General features: G+C 40.1%; 1 protein-coding gene and 1 non-coding gene across 2 annotated transcripts; both read left to right on the top strand.

Moving 5' to 3' along the window:
• Positions 1 to 2,646: 2,646 nt before the first annotated feature.
• LOC116614478 lies at positions 2,647 to 4,010 on the top strand. Its single transcript, XR_007306348.1, has 4 exons — positions 2,647 to 3,251; positions 3,285 to 3,400; positions 3,480 to 3,632; positions 3,732 to 4,010. It is a non-coding gene; the product is annotated as an uncharacterized LOC116614478 (transcript).
• A 10-nt stretch (positions 4,011 to 4,020) lies between these two features.
• Positions 4,021 to 8,847, top strand: LOC125559126. The gene is made up of 2 exons (XM_048721113.1): positions 4,021 to 4,785; positions 8,103 to 8,847. The coding sequence occupies exons 1-2, from the start codon at positions 4,120 to 4,122 to the stop codon at positions 8,217 to 8,219; spliced, it is 783 nt and encodes a 260-aa protein (XP_048577070.1). The 5' UTR covers positions 4,021 to 4,119; the 3' UTR covers positions 8,220 to 8,847.
• The last annotated feature ends 11,701 nt before the right edge of the window (positions 8,848 to 20,548 follow it).

The raw sequence follows: 20,548 nt of genomic DNA on the forward strand, positions 1-20,548 counted from the left end.
TGTTCCATGTAGTCTGGTGGCTTAATGTTCCGATCTATAATATGTAGATTAAGGCACTGCCTAAAAGCGGAGCCAGCTTTATTACCATATTTTCATATGGAGAATATTTGTGAGATTAAGAAGTATAGGTTAATGAATATGGACTCTCTTGAATCTGGCATGGAGAAGTGTGATTGAGGTAAATACAAATGAAAGCTTTGTTTCGTTCTGTTCGCCGTAGAGATTCTCAAAACAATTCGTACAACTGAATTTGCCAGTTTTTTTTCCTGTATTTCCTGTGTAAGATCAATAGAATCAAAAAGCCCAAACTGTCACGATCTCGTACCAGAACAATGAATACAATACACTAAAAACTGGAAATCGACTCTGCCAAATTTTCGTCTTTAATAAGACTTCTTCAGGGCAGACTGAAGAAGGTGAATCGTTACAAGCTTATTTACATCAGAATAGTGGCGCGAGACGCAAAAACATTACAACCGACAAAAACGCGCATTTTCTAGAATAGCGCGCGCTATGGATAAAAAGAATTTACACATCTCTACGTGGGTTCCTACTACAAAAAAAAGTCATCATATGGGGCCGTTTGCTAGTGTTTTTCATAAATGATAAGTAAGAATGACTTTTCCCGGTTGAAATCTTAAACTTTTACTTTCGACAAAAATTCAGGCACCTTATATTAAAGCTAATTTAAAGCTTTCAGTGTCTTCTTTCACATCCATATAAGATTTTTCGAGTTCAAGGATTACATAGTATTGTTTGACAGCTATAAAATAAGTTATTTTCCAACAAAACATTTTTTCAATGAACTGCTCTCCCCAGGCCATTTTGATTTTTCCCCGTCCAAAAAGATTTTTTTGACCCCATAACCTTTAGTCTAATCTTGGTGCATTCTTCCCCATAGAAAATATTTATAAGGAAAGTTAATTTGTTATCCCGAGGGAGGGGGTGGGGGGTGGGGATGGGTGGCGTGAGGATACTGTGTGTGTGTGTGTGTGGGGGGGGGGGGGGGGGGTGGAGGGGCTAGAGAAATTTCCGAGGTCTAAAGGGGGCGTCAAAAATTTGACCAAGTGTCAAATCAGCTTCTTGGTTCAATGAGTCTCATGCACAATCCAGGAGTCCAAGATACGTATTAAGGTGAATCGAATAAAATTACAAGATAGCACAAGCGCGTCTAGGCCAAGCTGCTTTTTTTTTGCTGTAACTCGCGCAATGCACACGTTTCAGATATCATACTTGGCCAAATAACAGCCTATCCTTCTGTAATAGCTGCGACTTATTCGATTTTTCATAGGCTTTGTATTTTTAATAATATTGCGATCAAAGTAAACTCCCTATTAGCGCTTCTTAGGCCTCCCAAAAAGAGCAAAATCGTAGGACCCATTTTTGCGTTTCATAGCTTTCTTTAATTGCAGAGTAAAATATCTTGCAATTAATCATACAAATTCAAATGTCTTTACAATCTTCTACAAGAGACCCAAACATGAACTTTATTGACTAAGTCGTCTAAGAACCTATAATATGTGAAGCATCAGTTCGATCGTCTGTAGTAAAAAGCAAACCAGAGGGGTTTTACATTTCCAAGACTTGCTCAAACCTTCGCCTTATGAAATATACCACCATGCTATTACTTGGTTCAGTCGAGATGGCGGAGCGAAATGTTTATTCTTTCTTGCGAAATAGACTCTTGAGTATTTGGTACTCATAATTGAGTTCGGGCATTGCTCCAAAGCCCGTCTTTGTTGATAAATGCTAATGCCACGGCGTGTAATTCACTCCTTTGAAAGGGGGTGTAAAGTTTCTGGAGAGGGGAGTAGTCAACCTTTCTGCTCTGATAACTTACCACGTGGCAATTCATCCAAATTGCGGCTAAGGCGTGGAATTCCCTCCTTTGAAAGGGGGTGTAAAGTCTCCGCTATTGTGGAAAAGAGGGAAGGGAATAGATGCTAATTTGACATTGAGGATCGATCGCGTAAAAAGCCAATTAAAAGTAATGGTCAGACAAGCAATGTTTGTGGTGAACGCTTTGAGATGAGTTCGGAAACTCCACTTTTGGAGCGCGGCCTCAAAGGCAAGGCTGCCAAAAAAGCAAAAAAAAAAAAAAATTAGAAAATTTATTTTCTAGAAAGAAAAAGTCTTTCACTGCACATTCAACTACGCCGGTTGCGCTACCGATTCCATCCCGGCCGGTTACTCGGTCAATGGTAGAGACAGTAAATGCGACGGTTATTGTGAAAACGAAAGCTCTAAAGTTGAGGAACTGCACTAAATGCAGTGAAGGTTCTCTCAAAGGTTACCCCTGAGCTCTATGCAATGCTACAAATCTGCATGTTGTTTGAGGGAATTGCCAACATGTAAATATCATTAACATGCAATGCCAGGAAGAAGACGGTAAACACGCCGGACGCCCAAAAGATGCGATTGCTAGGTTGGCTGTTCTTGGATGTTTGCACCAAGGGCTTGGTCACAGCCAATACGAGGGTTTGCTCTCCACAATGAATATCAAGCCTGCCTCACATGTCACTTTTTTAAGAAGGCAGAACGTGAGGTGGGCGTGGCAATTGAGGCAGCTTCAAAGCATAGCTGTGATCACTGGAGGACAAAGGAGAAGGCAAATGATAATGGCATCAAAGGATGGTATGACGCTGGATGACAAAAGCAAGGAGGGCCCATAACTCAAAAACTAGGCAGGGCACCATAGTAGGGCTGGGAACAGGGAAGCGCATTGATTACGCCACACGGAATACCTATTGCCGGAAATGTCAGCATGGAGAAAGATGTGGCAGTATTCGACCACATGACTGCCGGCTAAACCATAAATGCTCGGCGAAATCAATGGAGGCCTCGATCGCCGTCGAAATTTGCAAGCGAGATGATTATCGAGTATTGATCGGTGACGATGACTCTACGATCATTTGCCGTCTTCGGTTAACTCCAATATGGAAAAATGGTCAGACATTTACCAAGCAACCTGTACAGGCGCTATACGAAGGTAGGGGTCAGGACCTTGGTCCAGAAGATAAATTAACTGAACTGGTCATAGAGGATATCAAATACTGCTTTGCTTGTGCGGTTCACCAGAACAAGAACGATGTAAAAAGCCTCATAGCGGCAATCGACACTATCGTGCCACACAGTTTTGGAGAGCACAAGAAGTGCGGGGCATGGTGCCGATATAGTGAAAACCCAGATGGCTATCGTCACTCCACCGGGCGGCAAAGACCTGAAAGGAGAAGGACTCAGGCGCTTTCTAGGTAACGCTCTGCAACAGTTTTCTCGTGAGGCAGTGGCGAAGAAGCCACTTACGATATTGATGATTGCATCAATATCGTTATTGGCACGAAAAATTCCAAAAAGCGTTTCTATGGCGGGTCAAAAAGCAGCGACTACAGGATTGCCAAAGGTATATATCTATTCCTTTTTTCTCTCGTCCTATTCCTCTTATATTCATTTTGTTGTGATTGTTTGTGTGCTCTTTAAAGGTGTAGTTCAGTACAACGAACGCCACTCGTACCTACGTACCGTGCAGCCAGAACTGGGATCGACTCCTACATCAACAGGATGCAGCGGAAGAGAAAACAGTCAGAAGAAAGAAAACAACAAAAAGAGAAAAAAAAAGGAGAAAGGAACTTAAAAATATATATAAAAAAAGCAAAAGTGCACCGAGGAACTGGGCGCGGTCACGGCGGAGGAGGTTCTTACATGTTCGGGAAGCGTGTTATACGCAATGGCAGCCAGGGGGTCAAACCAGTGAAAAGCCCCCCAAAAAGGCAGACTATATCCCAGAAGACCTCAACGTTGTGGTGTTCGACCTGGAGACCACAAGGCTACGAAAGGATGCAGATCTGACACAGATTGCAAGCGTTGGACTCGAAAGCGAAAGCGAGTTCTCAGCCTACATCCTTCCCACCTGCCCCATCAATCCGGCCGCAACGAAAGCGACTGGTCTCTCTATTGGCTTTACACTCGGGCTGTTTAAGCTACGAAAGTTTCTGCAATCGCATTCAGGGTGAACTAGCGGATATTAAAAAACTTCTTTGTAACAGAGCAGAATTATCCGATTCAAGTTCACAGAAAAGGCTTCAAGATTAGAACAGTCTATTGAGAGACCGAGTTAACCAAATGGAAGTCAAGTTCGAGGACATGAGAGAAGAAAGGGACAGCCTCAAACTTGTTGTCTCTCTTTTGGGTAAAGACTTATATACAAGCCTGAAATCTGACAAAGAGAAAGCTTCAGTGGAACCGTCACCCATGGCTGCAGCGCCTTTACCGAACAACAATAGCAATATTGGCAAGCAATCTGCAGATGGAACAGGGAAATCAAAGAAAAGTCGATCTATAGCTTCTAAACGTAGATCTGCTAATACGCAACCAGCTAGATCAGATTCTGCCGGAGAAGGGACCCCGACTTCCATTGGATCTGGTGAAAATCAGTCAGAGGAGATGGCAATGCAAAGAAGACAAAATGTTGTTATTGCTGGTGATTCCATAATTAATTTCGTCAAGGGTCGGGAATTATCTGACGCGTCGAAACGTGTAACGGTAAAGTCCTTCTCAGGCGCAACCGTGGAAGACATGCATGATTATGTGAAACCAATCCTGAAGAAAAACCCAGACACACTGGTACTGCATATTGGTACAAATGATCTTCGGAATTCTGAACCACAAGAAGTTGCAAATGCCATCACCGACTTAGCGCGCAAGATCGAGACTGAAGCCACCCATGAAGTAAATATTGCCGTAAGTGGGCTTACTACAAGGTCTGACTCGAGTGATCTGGCTAACAGGGTAAGAGAGACAAATCGCATTCTTCGCTCGTTCTGTAACCAAAACGATTGGCAGTTTTCCGCAAACAATAACATTAATAGATCGCACTTGAACTCTGGCGGTTTACATCTAAATCCTTCAGGGACCACTGCTCTGCAAAGAAATTTTAAATCATTATTGAATAATTGATTCGATGAAAGAGTGAGCATAGGAAATTCACTTTCCCAGCAATCGAATTCATTTTCTTGTAATCCTGATCCGTTTTCAACTGCGCCACTAGATACAGGGACCACAATTCTAAATGGCCCTTAATGTAGAGGTTTCAAAATGGCTTTTCTCAACATTGTAAGCATACCAAATTACATAGACGAAATTCGCATCTCCCATTTATTTAAATCCTTCGATCTTCTTGGCTTTAGCGAGACTAGACTTGATTCTACTATTTCTGATGGCGAAGTGAGAATTCCGGGCTACGACATTATCAGGAAGGATAGGAACCGAAATGGTGGTGGTGTTTGTTTATATCTACGCTCTTCCATTAATTATTGTATAAGAAATGATCTTGTTCCTGATAGTGTTGAGGCTGTTTGTGTTGAAATAACAAAACCACATAGCCGCCCATTCTTTGTCTCTATAATCTATAGACCTGAATCACCAATCGATTACTTTAATGACCTGGAACAATTGATCAAAGCTGTAGATGACGTGAACAAAGAACATGTGATCCTCGGGGACTTCAATTGTTGTTTGATGAAAAGTCCTATTGAAAATAAAAAAAAAAGACTTAAAAAGATATATGAAACATACCAGCTTTCTCAGTTGTTAAATGAACCTACTCGCATAACAATGCATTCTAAAAGTCTAATTGATCACTTTGTCACGTCATGCCCAGAAAAGATCAACTCATCAGGTGTCATTCATCTTGGTTTGAGTGATCATAGTCTTATCTATGGCATAAGAAAAATAAATCCGTACAAAAGCTCGCGGGAAAAAGCAAATACTATTGAGATCCGCAACATGAAAAAATTCAATCAGGAACTTTTTGCTCGTGATCTCCTTGCTCAGCCGTGGGAGCAAATTGTTTTATGTCCAGACGCAAATAAGATGTGGGATTTTTGGAGGGATTTATTTCTCAATGTACTTGATAAACATGCACCAGTTCAGCTAAAAAAGAAAAAAGCCTTCAGTGACCCATGGGTAACTAAGGAAATAAGAGAATTAATAATTCATAGGGATAAAGCAAAACGCAAAGCAGTGGTGTCCAAGTTATCCAGTGACTGGGAAGTCACTTTATTTTCGAAATAAAGTCAACATTGCTCTACGGCAAGCAAAATCAAACTTTTATAGAAATAAGGTTGCTAGTCAAGAGAACAATCCTAAGGAGGCCTGGAAGACTATCAACAATTTGCTTGGCCGCAATTCTGGTCAAAGCGTTGTTAACGAACTGAAAATTAATGATCAAAGTATCAGTTCTCCTGAAGAAATAGCTGAGGCCTTTAATTCCTATTTTTCTAATATTGGCCCAAACTTAGCTAATTCAATGCCACCTACTAATACATCATTCGAAAGTTTTGTTAAGTCTTGCCAGGTAAATATGACACATTTTAAATTGTCGTCTCCTAACAAAGTTTTGAAACTCTTGAGCAACCTCTCTAGGTGGAAGGCAACTGGTATTGACAAAATCTCTGGCAAGATATTGAAAGCTGCTGCTAGTTCCATTTCTCCGTCGCTTTCTTATATCTTTAACAACGCGATAATTACATGCTGTTTTCCAGATGAGTGGAAAATGGCCAGAGTCCTACCTCTTTTCAAAAAAGGGGCAAAGAATATACCGGATAACTATCGGCCTATCTCTATCATGCCAGTGATTAGCAAGCTTATGGAGAACATAATGTTTGAACAGCTGTATGACCACTTGATTAAAAACAATATACTATCTGATCACCAATTTGGCTTTCGGAAGTTACATTCTACCACATCTGCGCTTCTCGATTGTACTAACAGCTGGTATGTTAACATGGATAGAAAATTGTTTAACTTGGTCGTTTTTCTGGACCTAAAAAAGGCATTTGATACCGTAAACCACGGGGTATTACTTCGCAAGTTAGAAATGTATAGTATCACGGGGAATGCCTTGTTATTATTACAGTCTTACTTAACCAACCGTAAACAAAAATGCCAGCTGAATGGAGTTATGTCTTTCGAAAGCCAAATTAAATGTGGCTCAATTCTTGGTCCCCTATTCTTCCTTATATATATAAATGATCTTCCCCAATGTCTAAGTTGTGCATCTCCACGAATGTTTGCGGATGACACTAATCTCACGATATCGGGAGAAACAATGGAAGAGGTGGAGGTGGCCATGAATGAGGACCTGGGGAATGTTAAGGAGTGGTTGCTAGCCAACAAATTGAGTCTAAATGTGGCTAAAACAGAATTTCTTGTAATGGGTTCTCATTATAAGATGAGAAACCTCCCTTGTCAGCCTAATATTACAATGGACGATAAAAACTTAAAGCAGATTAGACAAAGTAGGGTTTTCGGGATAGAAATTAATGAGCATCTCAACTGGGATCACCATGTCGACAATGTCGCTAACACTTCACTTTACTGTCAATCCATAATGCAATTATTCTGCCACATTTTAATTACTGCAGTGAAGTGTGGGATACTCTCGGCCAGGGAAATTCCAAAAGACTTCAAAAACTCCCAAATAGAGCAGCACGAGTGATCACCAGAACATCCAATGAGGATCCGGCCTCTGGGGCTCTGGCGGAACTTGGGTGGGATACGCTGGAGGTCCAGAGGACAAAAACAAAACAAATGTATAAAGTGATTAACGGTCTTGCGCCGAGCTGTCTTACTGATCTTTTAAAGAAAGACCAACTTTACCTCCTATTGCCTGAGAGGCTCCCACACCGCACGTCAGCTACCACTCCCTAAAACAGAATTTATGAAAAAAAGCTTCAGTTACAATGGAGCAAAAATTTGGAACTCTCTCCCTGAAAACATTAGAAATTGCCAAACTTTAAAAGCCTTTTCAAATCAATTAAATGCTCACACTTTCACCAATATTTCATACAGTAATTAATTAATTAATATATTATATTTCTTTCTTTTATCTTTCTCAGTTTTTATAATAGATATTATATAGGCTAGATTACATTATATTTATATATATATATATATATATATATATTTGTTGTAAGTAGTCCACACGCCCCCAGTGGAAATCAGCATTTAGTATAGTTGTCGGGGCAAGCGTGTTATAAATAAAGTTATTATTATTACGCAAGGTGAGCTATATCGAACAGTATATGCTGTGTTTTTTTCATTAGGTGAGAGGAAGCTTTTCAAGGGCGGGAGAGCTCTGGACGCAAGTGACAAAGAAGCTGCCCTTCTTGGTTTTAGTGCACATCTTAGAAAACATCCCCTACACAAACCGACACTGTTAGTAGCTCACAACTGCCACTCCTTTGATGCCCCACGGATCGTACATAACACACCACAGCAGCAGCAGGCTGATGAATTCTCAGGACTTGACCTGTACTCTGGAGACCCCTTGGTTGCTGGCCGGAAATATTTTAAGCGCAAAGATGGAATAAAACTATCTGATCTCTATCGTGAGACATTTGGCTGCGAGTTCAACGCGCATGATGCCCTTGAGGACTGCAGGACACTGAGAGAAGTTCTTAACGAGGTTGGCCCTGATCTCCAAAGAAAGGTTCGCGAGACAGCCATTTCGTGGTCATACTTCACCAGTGTGAGAAATTAGGAGCAGCGCCTCAAAGCCCTGCAATAAACATACTATGGTAACATTTCCTCGTCGAGAATTATTAATCGACTTAGTAGCCTTGGTCTTACATTTTCAATTCTTAAGGAATTATACAGTGATTGTGGAAAAGAGGCAATCGTCTCTTACTTGGCGGGAAAAGACAGAGGGCGTGTCAGTGTAACTAGTGATGTCGGTGAACTTTGCGAGATTGTGAAGAAATTGTCGTGAAAAAAGAGTATATTCTTTTTCACCCCGCCTCATGATTTCTAAATGTAAATAATCAAAATAAAGGTATGTTTAGAGCCTTGCATGTGTGTTAATTGTTTTTTTATTAGACACTAGAATTTATTTCTCATTTTATGATTTGACCAGTTAGAAGATGTCGTCGTTCGATGTCTACGTTTTGATTATTTGAAATATTTTACGAACACACGACACAATTTTCCTTCCTGTGTTCTTTTAGAATAAGTAGTGTTACTACCTGGGTTATTAGCCGCAATTTGGATGAATTGCCACGTGGTAGGTTATCAGAGCAGAAAGTTTGACTACTCCCCTCTCCAGAAACTTTACACCCCCTTTCAAAGGAGTGAATTACAAACCGTGACATTAGCATTTATCAACAAAGACGGCTTTGGAGCAATGCCCGAACTCAATTATGTAGTACCAAATACTCAAAAGTCTATTTCGCAAGAAAGAATAAACATTTCGCTCTCCCATTCCGACTGAACCAAGTAATAGCATGGTGGTGTATGTCTTTGACTGATCGAGGGCCAAGAAGGAAAACTAGTCGCCTAAATCGAACCCTCATAGTGGTGCTTACACTTCACTATCTTTATATTAGGCGAAGGTTATGGGCAAGTCTTGGAAATGTTGCTTTTAACTACATACGATCAACCTGATGCTTCACATATTATAGGTTCTTAGATGACTTTTAGTCAATAAAGTTCATGTTCGGGTCTTTTGTAGAAGATTGTAAAGACATTTGAATTTGTATAATTAATTTGCAATATATTTTTTACTCTGCAATTAAAGGAAGCTATGAAACGCAGAAATGCGTTCTATAACTTTGCTCTTGTTTTCAGGAAATGTCTACAAAGTGTGACGAAGAAGATTGACAAAGTAACGTGCAAAAATACCTGCAAAATTTTTTTGGGAGGCCTTAGAAGCGCCGATATGAAGTTTACATTGATCGCAATTCTTATTAAAAATACCAAGACTATGAAAAATTGAATAAGTCGCAACTATTACAGAAGGATAGGTTGTTATGTGTTCCAAATATAGTATCTCAAACTTGCGCATTGCTCGAGTTACAGCAAAAAAGGCAGCTTGGCCTAGACGCGCTTGGGCTAGCTTGGAGTTTCTTTCGAGTCACCTTAAGCCACTCTTTTCTTTCTCGTGCTTCGCTTTTCTGGCAAGGAGAAGAACGAAAAGCCTTTTTGCTTCTTTTGCGTCATATATAATATCAACCTTTATCAAGTTGACAACCTGGATTTAGTAGCGGAGCCAGCGCGGAGCTCCATAGGTATAGAAATATGGTATAGCTATGCGACTTGGTTTTTGTGGTCATCGCGCGGGTATCCTGTGGTGTCACAATCCATTCATCCATCCAGTCAATCGTGCAACTCCCAGGCCCACTCGGTCTCACAAGGGGAATGTGATTTTACGCGTTTTCTGCCTCCTATCTTAACTAAAAAATAGTATTTAATGAGAAAGATGAGGATTTAAATAGGCTGATTGTGGTCGAGGGCTAAACAAGTCTTTGAGGAACCGTTTCGTCTGAAGAAACTGATAAGATAAGACGTACGAGTCGATAGTAAAATCTACCCGAGTGTCCGTGAATCCGCCCGTCTCGTTCTTCTTCAATTGTAAACAGCAGCTAAAAAGAGGACTTCAGACTCAACACTGTATTTTCATAAATGCGTCACGAAGCAAAATCAAAGCAAAAAGGTAATGTTATCATATTATTATCTAACAGGGCGATTAAACTGAAAACTTACACCAAAACAAAACGTTTTCTGACCGTAGCCTTAACATACTTAAATTGTTCACACAATTTGTGAACACAACTGTGTTGTCAAAAGTTATACTAAAATTCTTCCTTCTACAAATAAAGGCTTATATTGCTAAGGTAGGGAGAGTTTAACGGCAAAAAAAATTCTCAGTTGTATTGGATAAATAATCGATTTAGACTATATCCGGCAATTTACCACATAGTGGAAAGCGAATGTTTTCGAGAACAACAGAAGTAAGCTTAATATTTCGCAATCAGTAAGGCATCTAAAATTTTTCTTTCTCTATAGATTTGATCATATTTTTAAGATTCTAGAGTTCGAAAATGTGCCTTTATCACTCTATAAAAATCTTCATTGAGATTTACTGTGTCTGTTTTGGTTGATACATATAAATTTGTTTTTGTTTCTGTCTCTTTTATACCAAACTGTTATGAGATAAAAAGTGATTGTGTAAACACTGAGACTTGAAACTCGTCGCCACGGTTAACGCTAATTCTTCTCATTATTGCAAGTGACTGTTCTGCGATTAATCCTGGTCCCATTAAGCATCCCTGCGGACTTTGCAATAAACCAACGAAGTCTAACCAAAAAGCGATTCAGTGCGATGGATGTTATCACTGGTTTCACGCTAAGTGCGTATCTATGAGTGCGCAATCTTACGAAAAATTTGGCAATGATTCTAAACTTGTTTGGATGTGTAATTATTGCATTTTCCCAAATTTCTCAACAACGTTTCTCCTTCACGAAATGGACTTTTCTCACGAGAACAGCTTTGATTCACTTGCGGCGGACAATAGTACCAGCGACCCTGGCTCACCTATTTTCACTTCGAGTCCATCTAAGCCATGTGGGCCCCAAAGGAATCAAACGTCACCGTCAAGAAGAAAGTTGAAGGTTTTATCCCTTAACTGTAACGGAATCAAAGGAGCTAATAAAAAGTCCGAGTTCCACTCATTGATAGACCTTCACGATCCCGACGTCATTCTAGGATGCGAGTCAAAAATTGACCCCAGCGTTCCCACTTATTCTGTCTTTCCAGACAAGTATGTGGTATTCCGTAAAGATAGAACTGTTTCCGGCGGGGGAGTATTTATAGCTGTTCGAGAGGATCTTACGGCTGCGGAGGAACGAGGGCTTTCTCTTGATGGCTGTGAAGTTATTACCGCCTCGGTTCAACTTGTGAAGCGCAAGAAGCTCTTTATCTCTAGCTTTTACCGGCCACCGACCGACCGGGATGCCCTGGACTTGTTAGACGACTATCTGAGCAAACTGTACAGCAAGTGTCCCCGATTCCCCAACATCATTCTAGGGGGGGACTTTAACTGTTCAGGTATTGACTGGTCAAGCGGTGAGGCGGTCTTTGTCCCCCCTGTTCACCCGTGGGATCGTGAACTCACTGCTCTAGCAGATAAATTCGGTCTGGTACAGCACGCCAAGGCTCCAACACGCTTCGACAGTTTTCTAGATCTAGTATTTTCATCATACCCTGGTTTAATCCAGGCATGTCATGTCACCTCCGGTCTAAGCGATCACGGCGCTGTCCTTTTTGAGATTGACTCATCGCCAAAGTATACCCCAAAGCCTCCTCGTAAAATTTACCAGTTCCACAAAGCCGACTTTGTAGGCCTAAGGTCTCATTTGTTATCTTTCGCGTCGGGCTACCTTGCAGATTGTCAACACAGGTCCGTTGAAGAGAACTGGTCAGATGTCTCTAACTGCATCACAGACGTTATGGACAGATTTATACCCCACAAGATGACTAAAGGCAAACGTCACCTGCCGTGGATAAACCCATCCGTCAAACGTTTGATGAGGAAACGTGATAGGGCTTTCAAAAAGGCAAAACGTAGTGGCAAAGATAAAGACCTAAATTCATACCGGAATCTACGTAACAGCGCAAGTAAACGCATACGAGAAGAGCATAACAGATACATCAATGAGGTGATGAACGGGATTGCGTCCGATTCTGTAACTTCTCGACCTCACGGGGTCAAAAGGGCGTGGTCCTACTTGAAACTCCTGCGGTCTGACTCTCTTGGAATACCAACCCTATTCTGGGACAACCATGTGTGCGCGTCAGACGTTGCGAAAGCGGAAGCACTAAGGGAACAATATGATAGCGTGTTTACACACGAAGATCTCACAAATGTTCCTGTTCTCGACGGCTCGCCTTTCCCGGACGTCACAGACATCATTTTCTCCGCGGCCGGTATACAAAAACAACTCCAACTTATTCAGACCGACAAGGCTTGCGGACCTGACTCTATCCCCGCGCGTCTCCTCAAAGAGGCCGCTTGTGAACTGGCGCCAATATTTGCCTCTCTCTTCCAGCAGTCGTACGACTCGGGAAAACTGCCATCTTCCTGGAAAGATGCGAACGTTGTTGCAATTTTCAAGAAGGGTCACAGAACTGACCCAAAGAATTACAGACCGGTATCCCTAACCTCCCTCGTATGCAAGGTCATGGAGCATATAGTATGTAAACAACTCACAAGCCACCTCTCTGAACATAGCATTATCTCACACCACCAGCATGGTTTTCAGAAAGGTATCTCCTGTACAACGCCGTTAGTCTCAGTGATTCATGACTGGGCCTCAGTGTTAAATGCTCATGGCCAAGTAGATGTCATCTTTTTGGATTTCGCCAAAGCATTTGACTCTGTTCCCCACGAACGTCTTCTTGCTAAGGCTCAGTTCTATGGTGTCAGAGGAAAAATGCTTATATGGCTTAGACTTTCTGATTGACCGTAGGCAACGAGTTGTTGTAAATGGTGCCTGTTCAAGCTGGTCAACTGTGCTGTCTGGAGTGCCGCAAGGCACTGTATTGGGACCAATATTATTTCTAATGTTCATCAATGACATGCCATCTGGTATCCAATCACAAGTGAAGCTTTTTGCTGATGACAGTGTACTCTATCGCCCCATCCATGACCATTCCGACTACGCAATCTTACAACAAGACCTGCATTACCTTGAGCAATGGGCCAAACGGTGGCAGATGTCATTCGCCCCTAAAAAATGCTACGTGATGTCGATCACTTTGAAGCGCTTCCCATTTCAAGGTTCCTACACATTATGTGGTTCTGTTCTGGAAGGTGTGCGGTTTCAAAAGTACTTAGGCATTTACATCACGCCCAGTCTTAACTGGTCCAAACAGTGTGACGAGATCAAGAAGAAAGCGAGCAGGGTGCTAAACATCCTCCAGAGGAACTTATCATCATGTCCCGCTGAGGTCAAGGAGAAAGCCTACATTAGTCTTGTGCGTCCTGTAGCTGAATATGCCTCCCCAGCGTGGTCTCCACACACTCAAAAGGACATCAACTGTGTCGAGTCAATTCAACGCCGCGCTGCCCGCTTTGTCACAAACGATTATCGTAGAGATAGTAGTGTTTCAAACATGATTGCCCAACTAGGATGGCAATCGTTACAAAATCGTAGAGTGGTAAATGATATTTCTTTATTTTACAATGTTAATTTTCATCACGTAAACATTGACTTTCCCACCGACATTAAGCTCAGACACTTCAATTATGCTACTAGGACTAGTGCCCGTCATTGTTTCCAGTTTGACCATCCAACACCAGCAGTAAATTGTTACAAGTTTTCGTTCTATGTAAGATCTGTTCCAGTTTGGAACTCACTGTCTCAATCATGCTTTAACAATATATCAACTGTAACACAATTTCGTGCGGCCTTGCCTAGCGAGCTAATCCTACAATGATCGTATGCTTTATTTATTTGTTTTTAATGTGTTTTTTTGTGTATCAGTATTATAACTTGATTGTACTGTTGTACTGTTTATTTATGTATTATTTATTATTATTTATTTATTTATTCTGTTGTTGTAGTCAGCTTTTTTTTTTTTTTTTTTTTTTTTGGTCGTCGACCGCTCATTGCCGTATTAGCTTGCTAGGGGCAATTATCCTAATTAAAGATTAAAGATTGAATAGTTTAATACAATTCTTGCCAAGTGTTAGGGTTCGAGGCTGTAGCTAAGAAGTTTGTTACTCTGAGTGTTTCAAAATATCCGCAATCAAACAGAACCAAAACCAACTGCCATGAACTTACTTGTCCACGCGATAAACTAGAGTACGCCATTTTCTGCGCGTGCTTTATTTTAAATTGTAACGTTCTTACGCTTACATGGAATTACAGCCTTGACCAAACTAATAATACACTAATAATAATTTAACAATACACAATAATAATAATTGTCCAGACCAACATGGTCCAAAGTCAGTTCTTAATGATTCTTAAACACATATCACTACACTTGCCTAGGGCCAAGTTACGTGCTTAGTAATTACATGATTTAGCTGGAATAGCTATGCAATGACAAGGATATCTTGGTCCCGGGGGAGGGACTCCACTATAATCAGATGGGGGATGATTGTTGATGGGAGAGCAACTTGGGTGTGGTCAGCACCTAAACGATAGCAAATTGGGTGGGGTAGAAGGAATTTTTTACCCTTAGAGATAGCAGAATCGAAAACAACCCCCCACCCAAGGTAGCTATGAAATGACAAGGATACTTTTTTTTTCAGGTGAATAAAGCAAGGACTAAAGTTTAGCCGTCATTATAAAAGCAGATGTAAATAAACGTTTTTCATATTCCTTTTTTGCTTAGTAAAATTATATTCAATCAACACACATAGCCCTATAGCCAACATGATCTGCTGATACTTCCCTAAAGTCTGTGTGGATATAAGTCTTTAACTGTCAACAAAATTATTGACCATGTTATGATTTCTGATGCTTGAAGACCAGGCTTCTGTACATACTGCAAAGTTACTTACTGCAACTGTAATTAACTGCAAACTTATTGCATTATTCTCATGTGCATAGGTAACAACAATAAATACTATTTGCATATATAACAAAATGATAGCTACACTGTTATTAGCAAATGTAGTCTTTTTTTCTTGTAACTTTTCTATGCATTTGCTCAAATGGCTTGGCCCTCTACATGACTGCTTATTATTCATGAACATGGTTCAAGAGAGACTCATATGTAATAATGGCAGGGGAGAGGGCTTTGAATATTTAAAATATTTGGTTGTTTGTTATTAGATGGAAGATGTTTTTAATACAGGATAAAAGAGAAAGGATGGTGTACATTAAAAGGATTATTTGATTTATCAAAGATTTGTAGTTTGATACCGATGAATATAAGATTAGTAAAAATGTATCAAAGGGATTAGTATATATGAGGTGGTTTTAGAATTGAAGATCAGGTATTTTAGGGTGTTGAAAGTTTCAACCTTGGTGTTATGGGGTATGTAATTTTGGACTCTTTAAGGCTCCATAGTGCATAGCCGTAGCAGGCCTAGAATTATTGGGGGACACAATACATAAACATTAAGAAAACAATGGGGGGACACAGCCACGCCCCTACTGGTCATTTCCTTATTATGTTTGACAATTTTGGGGTTGAACGTGCCCCCAGTGCCCCACCCCCTGCTACGGTTTTTTTTCAGGAGAGATTTAAAGCTATATATAATAACAACTTTTCTCTTATTTATTCAAGGGACACAACTTGAGGGTTCCTTTTTCTAAAAAAAAATCTTTGTAGATTATCTGAAGTATACTAAAAAAATGAAACATGACATAAATAAATAGGGCCCAATTTAGCAAGATCTTATTATATGGCAAATTATAAATATATTTTCTGTATCAGTTGTCTATCGAGTACAACTCTACGTAAGAGTTCAAATAATCCCTCATTTTATGCAAATAGTATCCTGAGTAATCAATGTCAATCAAAATTACTAATAGTGTCATTGTTCTGGGTATTCTCTAGGGGAGAATGGGAGGAAATAATTTTATAATAATAGGAAAAGTTATAAGCCATGTATTTTTATTCATTTAGATAGGCGGGTTGATTTTAGGGAGATGGGATACCTGAAGCAAAATCAAAGTGTAGTATCCTGTTGTTATGTCCCTCCTGAAGTTTGGTCTTTGTCGGGGTTGGGGGAGGGGTGTTGATGGAGACATACCCCTAGTTTAGGGTGGGAAAACATTGCTGGCTCCGCTTTAAGGCAGTGCCTAAATCTATATATTATGGGAAGCTTAAGGGGTGGCATGGAAAATTTTGTTTCTCCTAGAGGGGAGGGGGGCAACTAATTTTATCCCGTTCTTTTATCAAAATCCTCACGCACCCCTAGCTTCACTAGCTTACTTTCTCGGAAGTTAAACATCATTAGCAAACATGCTAAGTGATCAAAAAGGAAAAAAAACTTCTAAGAAGATTCAAAAAACAGTTATTCGAAGCTTGTGTTGTTGTGATCTCTATTGAAATGTTTATAACTCATGAATGAATTATAAACATTAACAAGCCTTTTCATTTTTGTTCTGTACAGTAAACTTGAATTATAAAAATACAATTTAATATTTCTGAAATCAAAAGGATTACTCAAACCTAACATTTTGGTATTTTGTAAATCCATCCAATATTTTTTGTTAAATTTTACTCGATGTAAACTGCGCAATGCAAAGTTTTAAATTAAGCTATCTATCTATCACACTACAAATAAGAAAAATAAGTTTGGGGGTTTGGGGCTCCGTTTTAGGCAGTGCCTAAACATATCTACTACAGTATGACAAAGAGAGACATTTTGACGTATGTATATGTATATTGATAATAAAATTTGGGGTAAAAACATAACAAAGAAAAATGACAAGGGAAAGAGAAAAGAAGACTTTGCAAGGTTGATGGCAAACAACTTTGTTTTTCCTCACACATTAGACTAGATGACCCATGTTTTAAATTGCATGAGTCGCTACCTACTGCTGATGAGTCTGCCAATGTCTATGATCAAGAACACAGTATTACAGGAGATGAACTGGAGGATGGGAGTGCTTGTGAATCTTTCCTGCAGGAGGCCCAAAATAAAACTTGTGATGATTTTCATACCAATGGTACTTCAAATGATTCTACTAAAACAATGTTTAACAAAGAAAACAATCAAGAAGAACATGTTGCCCATGATTACACCTATCCAATGAATAACTCTTCATTGGATAGTCGTTGTATTTGTGAGGGATATAGACAAATGAAAGCTTATCCATAAACAGAAATTTAAAACTAAGGCTTTAAAACAAAGAATCACAGAACTTTAAAAAGACAAAGTGGCATTTTAATGCAAAAAAGCACAAATTTAGTGGATTAGAATTGTTCATTGTGCAGATTCAATAGCGAGGCATTACACTGGTTTACCTAACAAAAAATCATTTATGCACTTCTGAAGCTTGTGAGTAAGAAGTCAACAAAGCTGAGGTAGAGTGGAGGTAGAGTGGATCTAAGAAAGTAATCTCCAGGAAATTGAAACGCAAATTTAAGAAATCACCGAAGAAATGTGGTCCTTCGCAGAGCAATAACAACTGAAATGATCTGATCTCTTTGGCATAAGCCTGACCGCTACATCACAGATCTTCAATACACATATCAAGTTTCTGGCCCAAAAGCTGAAACCTCCATTTTTTCGCCTTCAAAATAATGTATAAAGGAACACCTTCCCTCCTTACTGAAGCACTACCCTCACCTACGTTGTACTCTCGTTGTACGTTGTACTCTACCTCGCAATCTTGAAATCCAAGCATTAACATGGCCCGAGTACAAAAGGCACAACACAGTAAATTTTCTTGTTGGCATCGCGCCAAATGGGATGATCACCTTTCTGTCAAAGACCTGGGGTGGACGAGCTTCAAATAGACACATTACCAGGGAGTCGGGATTCCTCAAGTTAATTGAGCCTCATGATCTCATCTTAGCCGATAGTGGTTTGACAGTCAAGGAGGATCTCATGATCAGAAGAGCTGAATAAGAGATTCCACCTCCAAGTTCGGGAATGGAACAAATGACTAGAGAGAACGTATAAGCTACAAAGAGAACTGCAAATGCACGTATTCATGTAGAATGGGCTATCGGAAGGCTAAAGCGGTTTAGCATTTTGCAGAACACTTTGCCAATTACACTGATGCCACTCGTAGATGAAATACATATTGTTTGAGCTGCCTTATGCAATTTACTTCCACCAGTAGTTACATGATGTAAAACAAAGAAAAATGTAGGGGAATACCCTGCCACAGCAGAGGTTTCACTTGGTTCACTTTTACATTTCATTTGTATCATCGCTCATTTATGTAGCTAAGTTTGTTTTTCTTGGCACTCAAACAAAAAATACATGCTGCAAAAACTAAAATGCACTACTAGAGAAGACAACACCAACAGGAACAAAAGTAAAAGAGCTCTGCTTGTATGGTATAAAAGGCAAGACACACAGGGGGTAGATTATCAGGGTGGATTTTTAAGGGTCATGAGTTATAACATTATGAGGCAGAAAAGGTAAGTTATTAGGGATTGTTGAGTTACCTCAACAATCTTACGGGGCTTACGCTAATTCTTCATATTCTTCTTTGAGGCAGAGATTACATCTTTTGCTAGAGCTGTTGTAGGCGGAGTGAGATGACAGAATTTTCCATGAAATAAAGTGTTTTATGTCGTTGTCTTTAAGGCTCCATATGTACTTGCTTAGTTCGGTCGAGTTTCTGTGTTTAGCGTGTCGGAATGAGGCGGTGTGGTTTCTATATCTTGTCTTGAATTCGTTCTCGGTTAGTCCTACGTAGGTTTCGGAGGTGTTGTTGTCCTTTCTTGTTACAGTAGCTTGGTAGATAACAGATGATTGGAGGCAGTTTCCGTCAGCGCCTTTTATACCGCAGGTCCAAGGAATGCCAAATACTATCCTTTGGCCAAACGATACCTATGGCCGCGCACCCCTATTCCCCCATTTATTCTGGAATGGGCTCTCTTAAGCTAATAATTCTTTTTGCTGTTAAATACCCGTTTCAAAATTGCTTCTAGGGATGACACAAATAAATGACCACGTCCTTTGCCTCCAAGGATGCAAGTGACACCGCCTTCGAATTACAAACTCTTTTTGTCGCTTTTGGACAGGCTCACGTTCCTTCATACTTTTATCATGATCTTGGACGTCCTTCATTGCAAACCTACGGTTGTAGGATGCTGCAAATTTGGAGAAGGGAACGGCACCCACAGTCAGTAACGAGGACATTTCTTTAAGAACGTAAATGCCGAAGGCTGTCTCTTCCGAAGATAGGAGATATGGTTTCTTTCGGCAAAAGGGGTCGAATCTCCGTTTTTCATCCTTTGTGTAGTAGCCATAGTATTCATAGGTGGCACATTTTTTACAGGTCTTTGTCACGCGACAACCAATGAAAGCACCTTTTGTCTGGTGATATATGACAATCCACAATATTGGCACTCCACATTCCAAAGTAAATCGGTGGAATTTCATAAATTGTTCAGCTTCCTTTACCAGGGGATCGGGGTAAACAAATGCCAGGTTTTCGCACTCGGAAATAAACACTTCCACGTTGATAGTAACAGTTTTGCTTAAAACAAAACTTCTAATAACCTCAGCAAACCTTGGTATACGAAGACAGGCAATTCCGTGGGATTTCAAAATATATTGGAGCCTTGATAGAGATTCAATATCCGAAAAGAGATCCATAACATAACAGCACGTGCGGGATTCGATGTTTGATGCGACGTCACATATCACTAGAACCACATTACAATGTCGCACTTTCCCATTGTTCGAGAGATACCTATATAAACTGCATAATGTGCGATTCACATTAGATATCACTAGTATTATATACGACAAACGATCACGTACTCTTCAAAATCTAAAATCATCGAAGCTCTCTTCGTAACAACAAACTTCAACTCGCCTTAATGGCTTTAACTTCGAGGGCAGGCGCCCGTTTCTCGAAACACCCGAGAATTCTCGGGCCCGAAAACTATATTTTGCATTTTTGCCCAAAATTTCGCATGTTTTCCTTTTTGAGAACCGCTTTAATGTTTTAGAACAGTTTGAACTTCATCTTAGTTCATAAAATCAAATGATTTCGCTCAATATTTTCGAAATTTTGCTGAAGCCAGAAAGTTACCCGAAAAGACTCGGGTGACTGGTAT

Source organism: Nematostella vectensis, chromosome 13, assembly GCF_932526225.1.
Source record: "Nematostella vectensis chromosome 13, jaNemVect1.1, whole genome shotgun sequence".
In the NCBI taxonomy this organism is placed as follows: domain Eukaryota; kingdom Metazoa; phylum Cnidaria; class Anthozoa; order Actiniaria; family Edwardsiidae; genus Nematostella; species Nematostella vectensis.